The sequence below is a fragment of the Elgaria multicarinata genome, chromosome 1 (genome assembly GCF_023053635.1).
Source record: "Elgaria multicarinata webbii isolate HBS135686 ecotype San Diego chromosome 1, rElgMul1.1.pri, whole genome shotgun sequence".
NCBI lineage: Eukaryota > Metazoa > Chordata > Lepidosauria > Squamata > Anguidae > Elgaria > Elgaria multicarinata.
The window spans coordinates 38,106,938-38,124,300 of NC_086171.1; the positions used below are offsets into that span (position 1 = coordinate 38,106,938).

The following is a 17,363-nucleotide window of genomic DNA, read 5'->3' on the forward strand; positions in this document are numbered from 1 at the left end:
CGTTAGCAGAGCGAGAAAGTTGTCTTTCGTGATTTTGCACTTCCTGTTCAGCCGCCGCCGCCTCGATTACGAGGAATAAATATACACATTACGCGTTGCGCCTCCTCCTCCTCCTCCTCCCTCCCTGCCTGGGCTGGGTGTTCTTCCTCGCTCGCTCCGCTTCCCTTCCCCTGTTTTTGTATATATCAGCTGCTGTCTTTGCAAAGCCCGAAAGTGCTGGGTGATCTCCCTTCTCTCTCTCTCTCTCTCTCTCTCTCTCTCCACTCTCGTTTTCCCCAGCTTGCAAACTGCAGCCGCCTGCTTGGCCGACTGTTTTGCAGCAAGAGAGGAAACCAGCCTTGGGGGGTTTTTCTCAAGAAGACTCGCATCTCTTTTTCTTTTCCTGCCCCTGCCCGGGGAGAGGAGCAGCGTAGCAGTGCAGAGACGGACTTCGGCACAGCATCCAGAGACTGGTACTGCGTGGGGGATTGCATTTATTTTGCAAAGCGTCATTGCCCTTTTAATTGTCTTCCTTGGTCTTCGGTGCACCGTCTTGCTTTGCCCCTTGAGGACATGCCCACGTGGAAACTTTTGCAGCCACCGACCACCTCTGGCTATTTCTGACTTTGCAAAAGAGTCCCTGCAAACCTGAGCTACCCACCCAGGTCTCTCCTGCACGCCGTCCGACGATGGTACTTCTAGATGATAACCGGAGGCTGCGTCTGGCTCTTTCCTGACCCATCCCCTCGTCCTTGGGAATCTCGAGTTGGGCTCATAAAACTTCCACCTTCTCTTGACATCCTTCTGCCGCCGCCGCCGCCGCCCCCTCGCTGTTGCCAAAAAGCCAGGAGCTCCAAGGATCGTCCCTTCGGGGTTGGGAAGAATTGGCAGAGAGAGCCCCGATTTTAGAGGCCTTTGCTGGACAGGTTCCTGTGGGCCTCGCCTCGGTCGTCGAAGTCGGGGGCTTGGGAGGGGGGGGGGATCAAAGAGATGGGCAGCACCGCCATGGACACCAAGAAGAAAGATGCATCTTCCAGCAGCAAGAAAAGTTCCAGCCAGAAGAAGCGTGTGTTGCGAGTTCACATCCCAGTAAGTGCGCCTGCCTCTCTCTTCCCTCATTCCCAGCTTGGTAAACCTTCAAAGAGATCTTTTACCCTTCTGCACGTGGCCAGATAACAGGCAGAGAAAGATTTCTTTTTTCCTTCTCTATCCCCTTTGCAGTTTGCTTTCTTTCTTTCTTTCTTTCTTCTTTCTAGCAGCACATTGGGGGTGGGGGGTGGGTCAGGAAAGGAATGTGCCCACACCTGTCCCTTAGCAGCCACAATTTGGCAAGGGTTTATATATTATTATTATTATTTGGGGGCTGGGTGGGAAGCACATGAGAGCAAAAGGAGCAACAGTGGCTGACATTTTGGAGGGGGCATCTTCTTGCGAGAGGGGCAATATGTAGCATGGTTCTGAAGTTGCGGTGCATTTACTCAGATGTAAGCCCCACTGAGTTCAATGGGACTCCTTCCCAAGTCAGTGCATGCAGGATTGCAGCCCTGCTCTGGTTCCTCAGCTGGCTGGAAAATGCATTGCCTAGCAATGTCTCCATGCTAGGAGAAGCGAGCCCAATTTGTAAATTGGGTTCTTTAACACATGTGTGATGCGTAAGGAAAACAACACACACTTAAACCAGTTTCTAATCTGAATGTAAGGCTCACATTGCTGAAATCATACAGTTGAATTAAAAATTAAATCATCTCTTTCTTTGTACTTCTATTCATCATTAAGAATGGTCTCATGTTCATATAAACCAGCATTCCTTTACCTAGCGTCCTCCAGATGTGTTGGACTACAACCCCCATCATCCCCAGCTAACTCCCCCCAACCTGGCATCCTCCAGATTTTTTGTAGTCCCAACATATATGGAGGCTGCCATGTTGGGATAGGCTGATATATAAACAGTACCACAGTCACTCAAAGGTGATTTAAAGCAGGGATTTCCAAATGTCTTAGACTTCAACTAATCATTGGCCATGGTAGCAGAGACCTCTGGGAGTTGAAGTCCAAAACATCTGGAACTCTACTTTCTTCCCACCCTTGATGTAATGTCTCTTGGTCCCATGCCGGATGAAGTAAAATCTTCAAAGCAGCTCTTTGGTTTTGGGTTTGAAGTCATGCAGGGATCCAGCAGCTTTTCACTTTGAACGGTGAGCTGTGAGAAAGTGTAAGATGGAAAATATTGAAGGGCTCTTAAAAGGCTTGAGGAGGTGATGTCCTCTTGATGAATAGGTGTGAGGATGGCTGCTTCTCCCATCTCAAACAAGGACTGGTCCTCCAGCAACTACTGGCTAAGCCATACAAGAAAGCAAAATGTTTCTTTGTGTGTTGTGAACCAGGACACAGCATCCTGTAGTTCAGAGTTTCTTCTACAGCGCATACATAGGATCACGCCCACATTAACTCTTGGTGCCCTGTTCTCAATAAGCTAATATGGATTAGGGTCCATGCAATATCCAGGAGAAGGCACTGAAAGCTTAGTGGGGCGGAACCCTTTATTGTGAGCTAATCAGGGCAATTAAAGGGCAGCTGAACAGTGCTAAGTCAGAGGTGGGCAAATTTTACATCTCCAGATGTTTTGGATTTTAACTCCCAGCAGGCCTGGCCATTGGCCATGCTGGCAGGGACTTCTAGGGATTCAAGTACAAAACATCTAGAGATTTGCTTTTTGCTTACCCCTGTGCTAAGTGGTCTTTAGAGTATGTGACCCATATGGGAATCCTGGTAGACGGCGGAGATGATCCGGCCAACACTTGTCTTTCTTGCAATCTCTGGTGCCTAGTTGAAAGTACATGGCAATTGAATTGCCAAGAGGTGGCAGTTGAATTGGGCCTGGTTTGTACATGCAACAGAATGAGGTGGTAGCATCCTGAGGTGGTTGAGAGATGCCCTTCATTGCTTTGTATGAAAGTAGTGGAGTCTCATTTTTCAGTGCTCCACTGTGCAACCCCCCCCCCCCAAAAAAAAAACTTGCTGCAGGTAGGAATGAACACAAGCAGGGAGACAGGGGCTTCTCTCTAAGACCTTCCTCCCTTGCAGACATTGCAGTCTGAAATGGCACTTCCTACTCTGTGATGATATCACTTCCTTCTGCTATCGGTGTAGTTCAGAGCTGGGAAAGTAGGAATTTTAAGGTGTGAAGGAGGCATTGCAGGGTGTAACCATTTCCACTTCCTGCATAGAAGAGGGGACATAGAACCATAGAGTTGGAAGCACTAAAGGCTGGTGGCTCCAATGTCAGTGGGGCAATGAATGCTTTCCAGGTTTCAGTCAAAACCAGTCAGCTCCATCACACCAGCAGTTTCACACACTCTTGCCATGTCTGGTATCTGGCATAGTGGCGCAGGACTCACGTGACGTCATCCCTGTCTTGGACCCATCTCACCTCTTTTCCTCCATTTTGCGTATTATTTTGGTGCAGGGAAAGTCCGGATTATTTTCCCCAAGTGGATTTAATGCGACCTTAAGCTTCCGGGTATTGCTGTCCTCTTGTTTTTTCCTTTGTTGGGGGCGTGTGCTCTGAATGGAGTCTTGCTGACAAAAGGTGGAGGGCGGGGCTGTTCTCCAGCATGCTGTGTCAAACAAATGGACTTGTTAAAAGGGGGACTTATGAAGATCTCCTGCTGCATCTTCACATGCTTGCCTCCCATGTCCTGGCTCCCTTTTTTTCTCTGACCCACCTAGTATATGATTGTTTCCCCCCAACTTGGGGTAAGTGTTTCTGGCTCAGCCCCCTGCGGGTGCATGGACACTCTGGGGCAGCCTTCCCCAAACTGGTGCTTTGCAGATGTGTTGGACTACAACAACCATCATCCTTACTCCATAGCCACTGACCATGCCTATCTATCTATCTTTCTATCTATTACAGATATAGGTACAGATATAGATATATTATGGAGCTTGCTCTATTTTTGTGCAATAAGACAATGGTTGGAAACACCCTAAAAGTTCCAACTTTTATCTCAGTCTGGTGGTTTGTTTCTGGGAATCTCTTTCTCAAGGAAAGCTTTCTGTCTTTAAACCAAGACACTTCTAGGTATAAAAGGAAGTTTGCTTTCTGTCCGTCTGTCTCTTTCGAGATCCCAAGAAATGCATAAATCAATTGAGATAAGGAGCTGAAGCCAAATTGCAGTTTTGTGTGTATTCTCCCTTACTGGTATCCAAACACTGCATCTCTAAGTGGTGAGAAGAGTATTGCCGGGCTATACACAATGTGATAGCGAGGATCAAGTTAGTTTGTAATAATGCTCTTCTTGCCTGTTACCATGTGAACACTGGGAAGAGAAACAGTTCCATATACAGAAGTGAGTGGTTACAAGTCATGTAGCTTAACCTGTCATCGCATAAACAAGCCCACAGCCTGTTTCTGTATCAGTTAATTAATTGCTATGGCCCTGTGAATTTATATGCTGTCACCAACACAGATTAGAATCCCAGCTCCACAGAAATATGTGTTCACAGGAGAGGGGTGGAAAGATTATACTTCCTTAGCTGTCCTTGACTTGCGCTGATTGTGAGCTGATCTTTAGAGAAGTTGTAAGGAACACCGGAAGGTGTCTTTATTTATTTATTTATTTAATTATTACATTTTTATACTGCTCAATAGACAAAGCTCTCACAACAATTAAAACCATAAAATATAAGACAATAATATAAGGAGGATAAAATGCAGTATAAAAGTTTAAAACTGCAATGTAAAAGCAAAAATAATAACCAAACAGACACTAGCAGCAGTGAAAATATTTATTTAAAATACAATACCACATATAAAAAAAATTAAAAAACTGAAATGTGTGGGTGAATCAAAAAGTCTTCACCTGGAGTTGAAAAGACCACAATGTAAGGCGCCAGGCAGGTCTCTTTGGGAAGCCATTCCATAGCTGGGGTGCTACAGTAGAAAAGGCCCTCTTCTTATTAGCCACCCATCTCACTTCTTTTGGCAGGGGCTCCCTCAAACTGAGCTGTAACACTGATCTATCTAGCCTTCTCCAACATGGTGCTCTCCAGATGTGGTGAGCTACAACTCTGGAGGGCACTAGGTTGGGGGAAGACTGATCTAACTCATTGAGAGGCAGTGCTTCAGACGTCTCCCAGTGCTACCTGGAGATGGCAGGGATTGAACCTGGGGCGTTCTGACAGATCTACTATGGTCCTGGTGAAATCCCCTCTTCATCCCAACAGTTAAAGCAGCAGGAGCCCTGCCCTCTTTTGTATCTTGTCATGCTAGGCAGCGCTCCTGCAGCTTTAACTGTTGGGATGAAGAGGGACTTTCACCAGGTGCTGCCTGCATACAAAAGACACCTGCTGAAATTCCCTTTTCTATAAAACTGTTAAAGATACAGGAGCCCAGTCCTCCTTTCCATAGAGTCACTCCAAGCACTTGCCTTTTCAGTAAGCATGCATAGGATTGCACTGTGACTCTTGTTAAGCTCACCAGCCATTGTTTCTAAGTTAAGCATGCTTAGGGTTGGCTGTCATGATTCTGAGGAAAGTACCTTCCATTTTGTGGCATGTAGCCAGATGTGCTTACAAATGGGTATGGATGCTACTATGTGTGTCGAGTGCAGCCTCCCCCAACCTGGTGCCCTCCAGATGTTTTATACTTCAATTCTCATCAGTCCCAGCCTGCATGGCCAATGGTCTAGGGCAGTGGTTCCCAAAGTGGGCGGTACTGCCCCCTTGGGGGCAGTGGGATTGCATAGGGGGGCGTTAAGAGGCAAAGGGACGGCAGGGAGCGCTAACAGGCAAAGGGGCGGCAGGGGGGCGCTCAAGGTGGTCTCTCCAGAAGGTCCTAAAACCCAGGGACCGAGCAGGAAAGAGCGGCAAATTCAGCTGCTCTCCCCACACTGCTCCTGCTCAGGAAGGACTTTCTCACTCACGCAGCCGCTCTCTCCTCCTATCTCAAGCCCACAGCGGCCCCAGCAGAAGTAGGGGGTGGGGGAAGCACCCACAGGAGGCAGCAGAGCAGGAAACAGCGGTGAATTCAGCTGCCCACTCTTCTCCTGCCTAGGAGGGCCCAGGGCTTCTTTCCTGCTGGAGCCACCGCCGCCTGCTCGCTCGCTCACTCCCTCGGCCAGAGCTGCTCCCTCTTACAAGCTGCCCCGGCAGACCTCTCGCGATAGTTGCTGCACAAGGCGGGAACAGCAGCCATGTGGTGGAGAGGAAGGAGCATGTGGAGGACGGCGGGCGGCAGAGCAGCTGCCAAGAACAGTGGCTGGCCGGCTGGGTGGGGAGCAGGACTGCTTGTGCTGCTGCAAGGTATCATCAGGCTCCCTTCCCCTGTCAGGAGTTGCAGATTGGAGCCATCTCCCCTCTGAGCTGCTGCCCTCCTGTCCTAATCAGCCCGGCAGCTATTGTGAGGCTTGTGGGGATGGGGGGTTGGAGAGAGAGAGAGATGCTGTGTGTCTGTGTGTGTGCTCCCACCCCCCAACAAATCTGGACTACAACAGGATTGGGAGAGAAAATAAAAGGGGGAGGGAGAGAGAATTGCAGTTCCCCAGGTCTTTCCTGGCTAAAGAAGATTCAGCAGCACCTTTTTCCAGAATGCTTGCTGAAACCATTCCTATCTGCCCTTGCTTATTTCAGGGTGTCCAACCCCCTTTTTTCAAAAGTTCTTTTGGTAAACATGGTATGTGTGTATCTTGTGTCACCATAAAAACAGAGCTGCAACACAATCCTAAGTATGTCTACTCAGAAGTAAGCCCCACTGAGATCAATAGAACTTACTCTGAGGTAAATGTGCATAGGATTCAGCCTGAAAACGAAGAGAGGGTGAAGAAAAGACAGGAGAAAATGAATTGTAGAAATAGAATAGCAAAGTAACTGGGATATTTAACCATATTTAAAGACAATAAGTACAGTAAAATTAGTGCCCCTCTACTTCAGTCCCAGCCAGGTTTTCCATAGGAAAACTCTGTACCAGGTGGCAGATAATTATTTTAAATTTTTAATTAAAATACGTTATCCTTTTCTATAACAAAATGGTGCTTACTCCTAAGTAAGTGTGTTCCACTGAAGAAAGAAATCCTATTTGATTCCTGTATTCATGCTAATGTGACATGATAAGTTAAAGGCACAATTTTATGCATGTTTAGACAGAAAATAGTCCTTCAACTCCTAGAATCCCCTCTACATGGGAAGCACCACCCCAGGCTTGCCGAGGGAGGGAGGGAAAAGGGAAAAGGGAGCGAATGCCTCTGTTTGCAGCCAGCGTGGCAGGGCACACCAATTGGATTTTGAATAAAGTATTTAATTAATTGTTACTGTTTTGAATTTTATTGTTATTATCTTCCTTAGTGGGTTGTTGAAAACTGCTATTCTGAATAATGATTTTTATAGTGTACAGTAGGGGGGCGCTGGGCATGAGTTTGTGGAACCAAGGGGGCGGTTACCTGAAAAAGTTTGGGAACCACTGGTCTAGGGTGACCATATGAAAAGGAGGACAGGTCTCCTGTATCTTTAACAGTTGTACAGAAAAGGGAATTTCAGCAGGTGTCCTTTGTACGCATGGCAGTGCTTTTCTCAGTGCTCAAAGGACTTAAGGGCACAATCCTATGCGTGTTTAGACACACAAAAAAGTCCTACAACTCCCAGGGAATTGTAGGGAATTTCACCAGGTGCTGCATGCTTACAAATGACACCTGCTGAAATTCCCTTTTCTATAAAACTGTTAAAGATACAGGAGCCCTGTCCTCTTTTTCATATGGTCACCCTACAATAGACAGGAATCTGGGAGTTGAAGTCCAAAACATCTGGAGGCTTCCAGGTTGAGGAAAGATGTTTTTAGAGTGTCTTTCTTGCAAGTCAGGCTGCTGGCAGTATTTGTGGTGGAGTTAGAGTGATGAGTAACCATTGGACCGTCCACGTGCTTCCTGTCATTTAAGAACAACAAAAAAGATTTCATGGAAGAGGGGAAGTTCCTTCTGTGCTTTGCATGCTGCTTCTGTGTCGGTATATCAACTTGTGTGCGGGGACAGACCACAAAAGCCGATATTATTAATTTACTTTAGCCCCTCTATTAGGAATCCAGTGACATGTGCAGAAAGAAGAAATGGGGTTATCCTCTGTGCACAGTTAGGAAGTTGAAGATGGGACAACATTAGGGTTCTCATACATTTCTATATATTTTTATTGGCTCTGCTTTTATGCCCTTAACGACACCCTTGCTGTTGTTCCTCTTCCTCTTTCGCTCCCTTCGTGCTCGGAAAAGCCTCGCCTGATTGGTTTCCCTGTGTCAGGCTGCTTTTCGAAATCCAGGGACAGCAGCAATAAAAATAATAAAATGCTGCGCGGAGGTCGTTTGCCCAGCGGAGAGCTCTCCTCGGCGGCGGCGGCGGCGGCGGCATGGACAGCTCTTCCTCGTTTCTTTTACAGGGGAGTCAGACTATCGTTTTCGGGGTGCACTGGGATCGCATAGAAGCGCCCTGGGAGCGACGTGCGGATCCCCCCCCAAGTCACTCAAAGCACTGGGCCTGAGCAAAAGTCTTAAGAGCTGCACATGGAAGATAACAGGTCCACGTTTAACTGCCTGGGGTGCTATGGAGGCAGTGAAGATAGTGCCTGTGATACAGCCTTGTTCCCCAGCTTGCTTATTCTGCTTTGCCAGGTGTACCCAGCAGTTGAGTTTTGCAGTTTGTTTATTCATTTATTGCAGGGGTGCAGAACCTGAGGCCTGGGAATTGGATCTGACCCTCTGGGTATCCCAGTCGAGTCCTCTGGAGTTCCCTAGGAGGCATGCCATGGGCAAAATGCACCTGTTTGCTTTTCATTTTTCAGTGCAAGATAATAATTTAACACTGTTCTCCGCTCCAGTCCTTACAACGATCTCTTGACTGTATAATAGCTGAGATCCTGTAACAAGAAGTGTCTTGTATGTGTGTTGGACACATGCACACCCACACACGTGCACAAAGAAGTGTTCTAGGTGGCTGCCCTACAGTGTTAGGAATTATTTTCCCATGGAAACTTGGCAACATAGACTACCCATTTACCACAGTGGTTGTAAGAGCTTTGTGTTCTAGGGTGGGTTTTTTTTTTTTTAGTATCCAGGATTAAGCTTGTACTATAAGGGTTTAACTGGGATTTTAATTTCGTCAGTATTAGGGTGTGTGTGGCGTTTTGTTTGTTTGTTTTTGTTTTTGCCTCTTTTGGATGGGATTAGCAAAATGCCCAGCAAACCTGACTGGTGGAGAAGAGGGTGGAGGGCTTAGATCTCCTGCTGCTGCTTCCCATGCCTGGCTCCCTTTTTTCTCTGGCCCACCTAGTGCATGATTGTTTCCCCCCCAACTTGGGGTAAGTGTTTCAGGCTCAGTCCCCTGTGGGTGCATGGACACTCTGGGACAGCCTTCCCCAAAATGGTGCCCTACAGATGTGTTGGACTACAACAACCATCCTTCTCCTTACCCCATATAACCACTGGCCCTGCCTGCCTGCCTGCCTGCCTGCCTGCCTGTCTGCCTATCTATCTATCTATCTATCTATCTATCTATCTATCTATCTATCTATCTGCTATAAAATATAATTATGGAGCCTGCTTTATTTTTGTGCAATAAGACAATGGTTGGAAACAACCTAAAAGTTCCAACATTTCTCTCAGTCTAGTGGTTTATTTCTGGGAATCTCTTTCTCAAGAAAAGCTTTCCATCTTTAAACCAAGACACTTCTAGGTATAAAAAGGAAGCTGTCTGTCTGTCTGTCTCTTTCTTTCTTTCGAGATCCCAAGAAATGCATAAATAAATTGAGATAAGGAGCTGAAACCGAACTGCAGGTTCTTACCAGACCCTGTCTTATTGCACAATAAATACAGTCCAAACTCATTTCTTGCAGTAGTTTCCAACGTCTTTTCTCCCAGTTAGCATTGCTAGTGGGGGCTAGGATAAAATTGCAACATCCTGGCGTGCAGACTTGCTATTTTGTCACTGGTCAAATTCTTTCCCTCCTGCTTAGCAGGAGTGTGTGTTGTGATAGTGAGGGGAGGTTGCAGAACATGGTTGAGCAAGGTTTAGGAATAACCAATTTTCAAGAACACTTTTTACTGAGGTGACTTTTGCTGTTTCCTTTTTTTTTTTTTATGGGGTGAGCCGTTCTTGTGACACCTTTTCCTCCTTGCGATAAAATGGCAAGTTTCCACATCCTAATGAAAAATATCAGACTTTATGGCTAAATTGGCTGCAGGGTAGGACCTCTCTTTCTGATTGTAACTGTTATTTGGCTGTGCATGAGAACAGAAGCAACAAGGTAAATGAAGCAGCATACTGGCAACTCTTTTGTACGTCACACTTTTGAAGACCTTAAAAAACCAATAGCACTTCCCTGCCACCTCCATGTTTTGCTTTGCTCCACCGTCATTCCTTCTGTTTCCAGCGGGACAATTTCAGATGTTGACATTGGACTCTGCTAGGTGATTTGACGATACTGCAGTGGTAGGTGGGGTTGAAGGCAAAGGGGGTGGAACCCAAATGTACAACAAATACCTTCCATATTGTAGCTTAAAGCTCTTATTGTCAGAAACTGAGCTTTAGGAGAGGCAGTTCAACCTTTTAGAATGGAGAGAAAACTGCATAAAAGGCAGGAAAGCCCCAAATGATCAGTGGCTGGGGGCGAGAAGGAGGCATGCCAGTCTGGGGGACCCCGGAGGGGCAGTTTGGGACCCTAGGAGTGCCATATTTCCCCCTGGGCCTCAGGTTCCCCCCCCCCCGGTGTCATTAGGGCACTGAAACCTTCACATCACATGGTATTTCAATGTCTCTAAACCCTCCTCTTCCAGATCATGTTAAGATTCTGCCTATGCAGATGATGATGATGATGATTTATTGCATTTGTATACCGCCCCATAACTGAAGCTCTCTGGGTGGTTCACATAAGATAAAAACACTTTAAAACAATATACAAAGATTAAAAACAAGCAAAATACACTTACATTTAAAACCACTAAAACAATGAGCCAAAAAAAACCCCAGACCCAGGGTCATTACATATTGCTAAATGCATGAGAGAAAAGAAAAGTCTTGACCTGGCGCTGAAAAAATGACAATGTCAGTGCCAGGCGGGCCTCGTCAGGGAGATTGTTCCACAATTGGGGGGGGGGCACCAAAGAGAAGGCCTCCTGACTATAACACCCAGTGTGTTTCACCTCTCACCTCCGTCCCCACCAAATTGCATTTTCTAATAGTTTGTCTGATGAAGAGATCTGGCAAACTCAAAAGCTAGCACATTTTGGGGGCGTGATCTTTGAGTTGGTCTTATAAAGGTGTTATACTACGACCCTGTTCAGATGACAGCCAAGCCATGGTGGTTAAACATTTTGAGCTAAACATTATGGCTTAGCATGTCATGTGAACCATGAATTAGTGAATTGTGCGAAACATTCCTAACCATGATGGCTACAGAACCACATTTAAACACGCTCACTAACTATTTGCTGCAAAAGGGTTAGCGGCCCAACCATGGCTTACTGTGTCATCTGAACAGGCCCAATATGGCATTCATGCCTATAAAAGGAAACCCTTTTCTCTCTCTCTCTCTCTCTCTCACACACACACACGCACACACACAAACTTTGTTTGATATCAGATCCTCATGAAATACAAACTTTATTTCCCCTCTCTCTGCCCTGTTGCTCCTCCTCCTTTTTGGCTCTTTTAAAATATTGTTTCTATTATTTCAGTAGTTCCTGTAATTGCTGAAGTAGTGGTCAATAAAACTTTTCACCCATCACTATCTTTTTCCCTTCCTACCTTTTTACCATGAGATCATAGCTTTTATTCAGATGTGGAATAGTTATTCACAGGTTTCTTAAAAGGAGGGGTAAATAGAGGACCGAGATGCATGTAGAGGGTACATCCTCTGTTCTGTTGCTGTAATCCCACATTTTCGGAAGTTAGAGATGCAGGTTGCGCATCAGAACACAGGAAGCTGCCTTACACTAGGTCAGACTGTTTGTCTAGCCCAGTATTACCTACTCCGAATGGGGGCAGCTCTCCGTGGACTGAACCTGGGATGTTCTCCATACAAAGTAGATGCTGTGCCATTGAGTAGATGCTCTCCCATCCCCACTGGTCTGGTTTGGGTGGTTCTGACCTGTGTGAACATCCCATGGTCATCCTTGCCCTACAGATGCAGACAGCAGAGACTGATAAGGGCAAGATAGGCGTCTTGCAAAACCTCTCTCTGCAGAACATTGCTTTAGGGGGAAGACACTTATTGTGTCTTGCCTTAACAGAGCTGCTATGGGATTAAACATTTGAAGCAGCACATGGGCATTTGGAATTTGCTTCTGTGAACTCAAACACCGCTTAATAAAGTGGAGCACAGCATAACAACCGGTTGTGTTGTGCCAGAGTTGCAGGCAATGGCTTGTAGCATTGGCTGACCTCACCATATATTCAGCCAATCCTATGCCCTCCAGTTGTAACGGACTGCAACTCCCATATATTCCAGCCATTGGCCATGCTGACTGGGGGTGGTGGGCATTGCAGTTCAACACATCTGACAGGCCTCAGGTTGGGGAATTTTTAAAACAATCGGGATGATCAAAACTTAAACGTTTTATGACAATTCTAAAAAGCCAGGGAATGTTCTCTACGGAACATTTAATTTGCAGAACCGAAATGTTAAAGGATAGCTGGGGGGGGGGGGGGAAATTATGTGATGGAGTTGCAGTCCAGCACATCTGGAGGGCACCAAACTGGGGGAAGCTGATATGCAGCATTGCAGCATTGTGTGAGGATGCGGCATGGCACAGAAGTGGACTGAGAGAGGATGACTAACCTGCGCAGGGATGACTCACATACATTAAAGCATTCTTGTCACCACAGAGGCAACTTTGTAATTGGTGCAAATTTCATTCACTGGATAGAAAGCACTAATAGTCTAATCCTACATATTTATTCAGTACCATTGATGTGCAAGGGTGACAGATTTAGGACAATTCTATCATTCACCCTCACTATAAGATGGATAGGTTGGTCATCAACATGATCTTTAACATTAGAATCCCTCTTTTATAGATGGGGAATTGAGGCTGGTTGAGTGGTACCAGCACACTTAGGGCTGGACTGGTTTTTGAAGCCAGGTCTTCCAAGTCCAAAGTTCCGTCCTTTGGATCATGCTTGGCTCGAACTAACACTGCTGCTACAAATTAGCATTTAAAGTTCCTTTAGGCCCCAATCCTATGCATGTTTAGACAGAAAAAAGACCTACAACTTTCAGCTTCCCCCAGCCAACCATGCTGGCTGAGGAATGCTGGGAGCTGTAGGACTTTCCCCCCCATCTAAACATGCATAGGATTGTGCCTTTAGAGCGTCCTTAGTACTTTAGATATATCACCGAAGTAATCCTTACTGTAAGATAGGTCACGATTGTCGCAGACCTTAAATAGCTCCTTTAGAGTTCTGACTGAAACCCAAAACCAATTCACCGCCCCAGCTTTCATTGCCCTCTGCCACTTAAGTCCTAAAGCTCGCTATAGGGCTGAATTAATCTAATTGCTGTGTAGGTGCATGTGGTGTGTGTGTGTGTGTGTGTGTGTGTGTGTGTGTGTGTGTGTGTGTGTGTGTGTGTGAGAGAGAGAGAGAGAGAGAGAGAGAGAGAGAGAGAGAGAGAGAGAGAGAGAGAGACCTGTCAGAGCCCAAGGCAAGCCTGAGGCTTCTAGATTATCTCTCATGCCGGTGCCCCCAGTCAATTGCTTAATAGTCCTACTACTTCTGTGAAGTACTCTTGGAAGAATTAATATTAAGGTTTGTAATGATGGATCAGCTGCCTTCAGAATGGTATGTGCTAGAATTGTTTTTTGCACTGGCATTTGGCACAAGTCTATAAAAACAACAACACCGTTCTAAACATAGTATGTAAGGGCTTGTCCAGACATCTACTTCCTGCATTTTTGGTTTTGGCCTTGTATCAAAAAACCCTAGGAGTGTTAAGCTGCCTTATACTGAGACAAGCCATTGGTTTGTTTAGCTGTCACTACTGTCTGTTCTTGACTGGTGGGGTGCGGTCTCCAAAGCCTCAGACAGAGAGGTCATGCCCCTGCTGCTTGAGATTCTTTTAATTGAGGATGTCAGGAATTGAACATGGGACCGTCTTCAAACAAAGCAAGTGCTCTACCCACTGAGCTACATACCCTTCCTTGTATAACTGAGTGCAGTGGCTGCTGTATTAAAAAAGACTGTGTATCAGCCTTTCCCAACCTGGTGTTCTCCAGATTTTTTTGACTACAATTCCCACCTTGATCATTGGCTGTGCTAGCAAGGGCTGATAACACACCCCAATGTAATATATTCAGGAGTTATTCTTTAAGGTTATTTATTATTTGTGGTATTTATATACAGCTAAATATATTAAAATCTCTCAGCAGTTCACAATAGTAAAATGCATTTTACTATTAAAAATATTAATATTTTAGTATTAATATTAAAAAATATTAAAAACAGCATTAAAAGCATGACTTTAATGATAAATTTAATTATTTTTTTTATTTATTTATTTAATTAATTAAATATAAGCTAGGAATGATCAATAAATGCTGCTGTGCATGGGACATGAGCTGCAAATGTTAGTCATGACTAAGGCTGCATCCGTCTATTATTATTATTATTATTATTATTTTGTATCCTGCCTTCTGAGTAGAGATATAAAGAATTGCAACGTAAGGCTGAAATCCTATATACACTTACTCTCACATTAGGACTTCCTTCACATAGGATTGACCTGGACATTTAATTAGAATCAACGGGACACAGTCAAAATAAAGTCCCAATCAATAATGGGAGCACACCTCGATTAAACGCTTCTTAATAATTAGAAAGAAATACTTAAAATAGAGTGCAAACAAGGTTTTGCCTGAATTCTGTAACTTTATATATGAATAAGTGTTAAAATAAAATATAGACACACGTAATGTGCCTTTAAGTGACTAAATCTATTCTCTCCCTCTCTCTCTCGCTGGCACAAAACAAATAACATTGTTATATCCTAGTAGAAAAACAGTGAAATGCATTTGAATGGAAAAACTGCTTGTTATTTGAAATAAAATGTGGGCGGGCGGAGGGAAGGTAATCCCTTGAGCCAAGTTGTTGGAAGAAAGTTTGTTCCACCTTGGTTCAGCCTAACAGGATGGGGAAAAAATAGTTTATAATAATTTTATGACTCAGGCACACAGTAAGAGAAATATCTTGGCTTACTCCTGCATGAGTCTTTCTGCATGGCCAAAGAAGTCTTTAGGCTTATGCTTTTGGATCAGCAATTCCATAGGAAATTTACATTTGACAAAAGCAGTTTGTGAAATGGCAAAGGGGTTTGCTGTTCTGTGGGGAAACGTCAGAAGTCTTACCATCATCAACAATTAGATTACTGCAATGCACTCTACGTGGGGCTGCCTTTGAAGACGGTTCGGAAGCTGCAGCTTGTGCAGAATGCAGCGGCCAGATTGATAACCGGGACCAGAAGGTTCAAGCATATAAGACCCACTTGGGCCTGCTTGCATTGGCTGCCTGTATGTTTCCGAGCCCGATTCAAGGTGCTGGTTTTAACCTATAGAGCCTTATATGGCTTGGGACCACAATACCTGATGGAACGCCTTTCCCGACATGAACCTACCCGAACACTACGTTCAACATCTAAGGTCCTCCTCTGGGTGCCTACTCTGAGGGAAGCTTGGAGGGTGGCAACAAGAAAGAGGGCCTTCTCTGTGGTGGCCCCCCAACTGTGGAACAATCTCCCTGATGAGGCCCGCCTGGTACCGACATTGTCATCTTTTCGGTGCCAGGTCAAGACTTTTTTCTTCTCCCAGGCATTTAGCGATATGTAATGAGCCTGGGTCTGTTTTTTGGCTCATTGTTTGTAAAGTTGTTATAGTGGTTTTAAGTGTATGTGCATTTTGCATGTTTTTGTGGTTTTTAATTTTTGTATATTGTTCTTAACTGTTTTTATCTTATGTGAACTGCCCAGAGAGTTTCGGCTATAGGGCGGTATACAAATGCAATAAATAAATCAAAGTTGGGGTGGAGTGGAGAAGGAGTTAGATAGCTCTGAAAATGAAATGGACACCAGAGGCACAAATGCAAAACTGTGGACTTTACTACCAAAGTGACTGCCCCCAACTTGGACGACTTTAAAGGGGGATTAGACATATTCATGGAGGATAAAGGCTGGAGGATAAATGACTACTAGTCATGATGGTTATGTGCTAGCTCTCCAGTATTATAGTCAGTGTTTGAGGCAGAGCAATTGCAGAATAAAAGCATTATCTTGCAACACCCAGAATGTATATCTGTTTTGGGCCTAACTCTTCTTTGGTGCTTCTTCCCTTAATTAAATTGTTCATGCAGTCATCTGTAGCAAGCCAAGCAAAGTGTCTTTTCAAAGAGTTTGGGGATAAAGGCTTTATTAATATACATGGCTCATAGTCTGATCTTAACTAGGGGAGATTATTTAATAAGCAGGATTTCCAGAAGAAAGAAAAGTTACGAAACAAACATGTTGTGTGGAAACATGTTTTGGCTTTGTAGAATCTTGGGGAGTTAATTTACACACTCAGCTCAGGCATGATTTATGTCATAAATAATTCTTTTGAAAACTATTAACTTTTTTGAGCCCTGCGGGAAAAGTGTTTTTGGTCTGGTCAGCCATTCCTTTTCTTTGAGCTATCTGATATTAGGGTTTTCAATCCCCTGCCCCCATGAGTATTTAAAAACAACAACACACCTGGCCTAAGCAAGGTGATTCAACAAGGGTATTGGCAACCTATGGTGTAGTGTAGTGGTCTGAGTGTTGGACTGGGAATTGGGAGACCCGGGGTCTAGTCCCTACTCGGCCATGAAAGCTCACTCGGTGACTTTGGGCCAGTCACAGACTCTCAGCCCAACCTACCTCACAGGGTTGTTGTTGTGAGAATAACATGGAGAGGTGGAAGATTATGTATGCCAAAAAAGGCAGGATATAAATGCAATAAAAATAAATAAAATCAAAAAGGGAAGCAACTTCAGTGTTGTAGCATGTGAAAATTGAAAGTGGTAATGGAAGCTTTTCTACTGATACAGTGTATGTGTGTCCCCTGCACTGTGGATTGGGACCTCAGTGGGGTGGGTTATAGCCTGCCTCCCCTGCATCCAGACTTTCCCCACACCTAGTATTTACTTTTTAAAAGCCATCAATGCAATTGTGAATTGCTCTGCATTGCGTCTCGTCTAATTTGGCCCTTTGTTTGAGGTTTTACTTGAGGCTTATTGTTTTGTTTTTCTTGTGAAATCATTTCTCACAGGGAGAAAATAAATGAGATAGTTCTAGGATTAAGAAAAATAAAACAAAACGAAGAGGGGGAAAGATGCCTGGATTTTAAT

At 44.9% G+C, this 17,363-nt stretch overlaps 1 protein-coding gene across 3 annotated transcripts in view; it reads left to right on the top strand.

Annotated features, from left to right (window-relative positions):
- Positions 1 to 201: 201 nt before the first annotated feature.
- PRKAG2 (protein kinase AMP-activated non-catalytic subunit gamma 2) overlaps positions 202 to 17,363 on the top strand; it is a 256,792-nt gene continuing 239,630 nt past the window's right edge. Inside the window, exon 1 of one of the 3 annotated variants that reach the window (XM_063126402.1) lies at positions 202 to 1,068. In XM_063126402.1, coding sequence (XP_062982472.1) covers positions 970 to 1,068 — 99 coding nt within the window. In that variant the 5' untranslated portion in view covers positions 202 to 969. The remainder of the gene's footprint in view (positions 1,069 to 17,363) is intronic. The other 2 variants (XM_063126386.1, XM_063126395.1) reach the window with 2 other exon arrangements.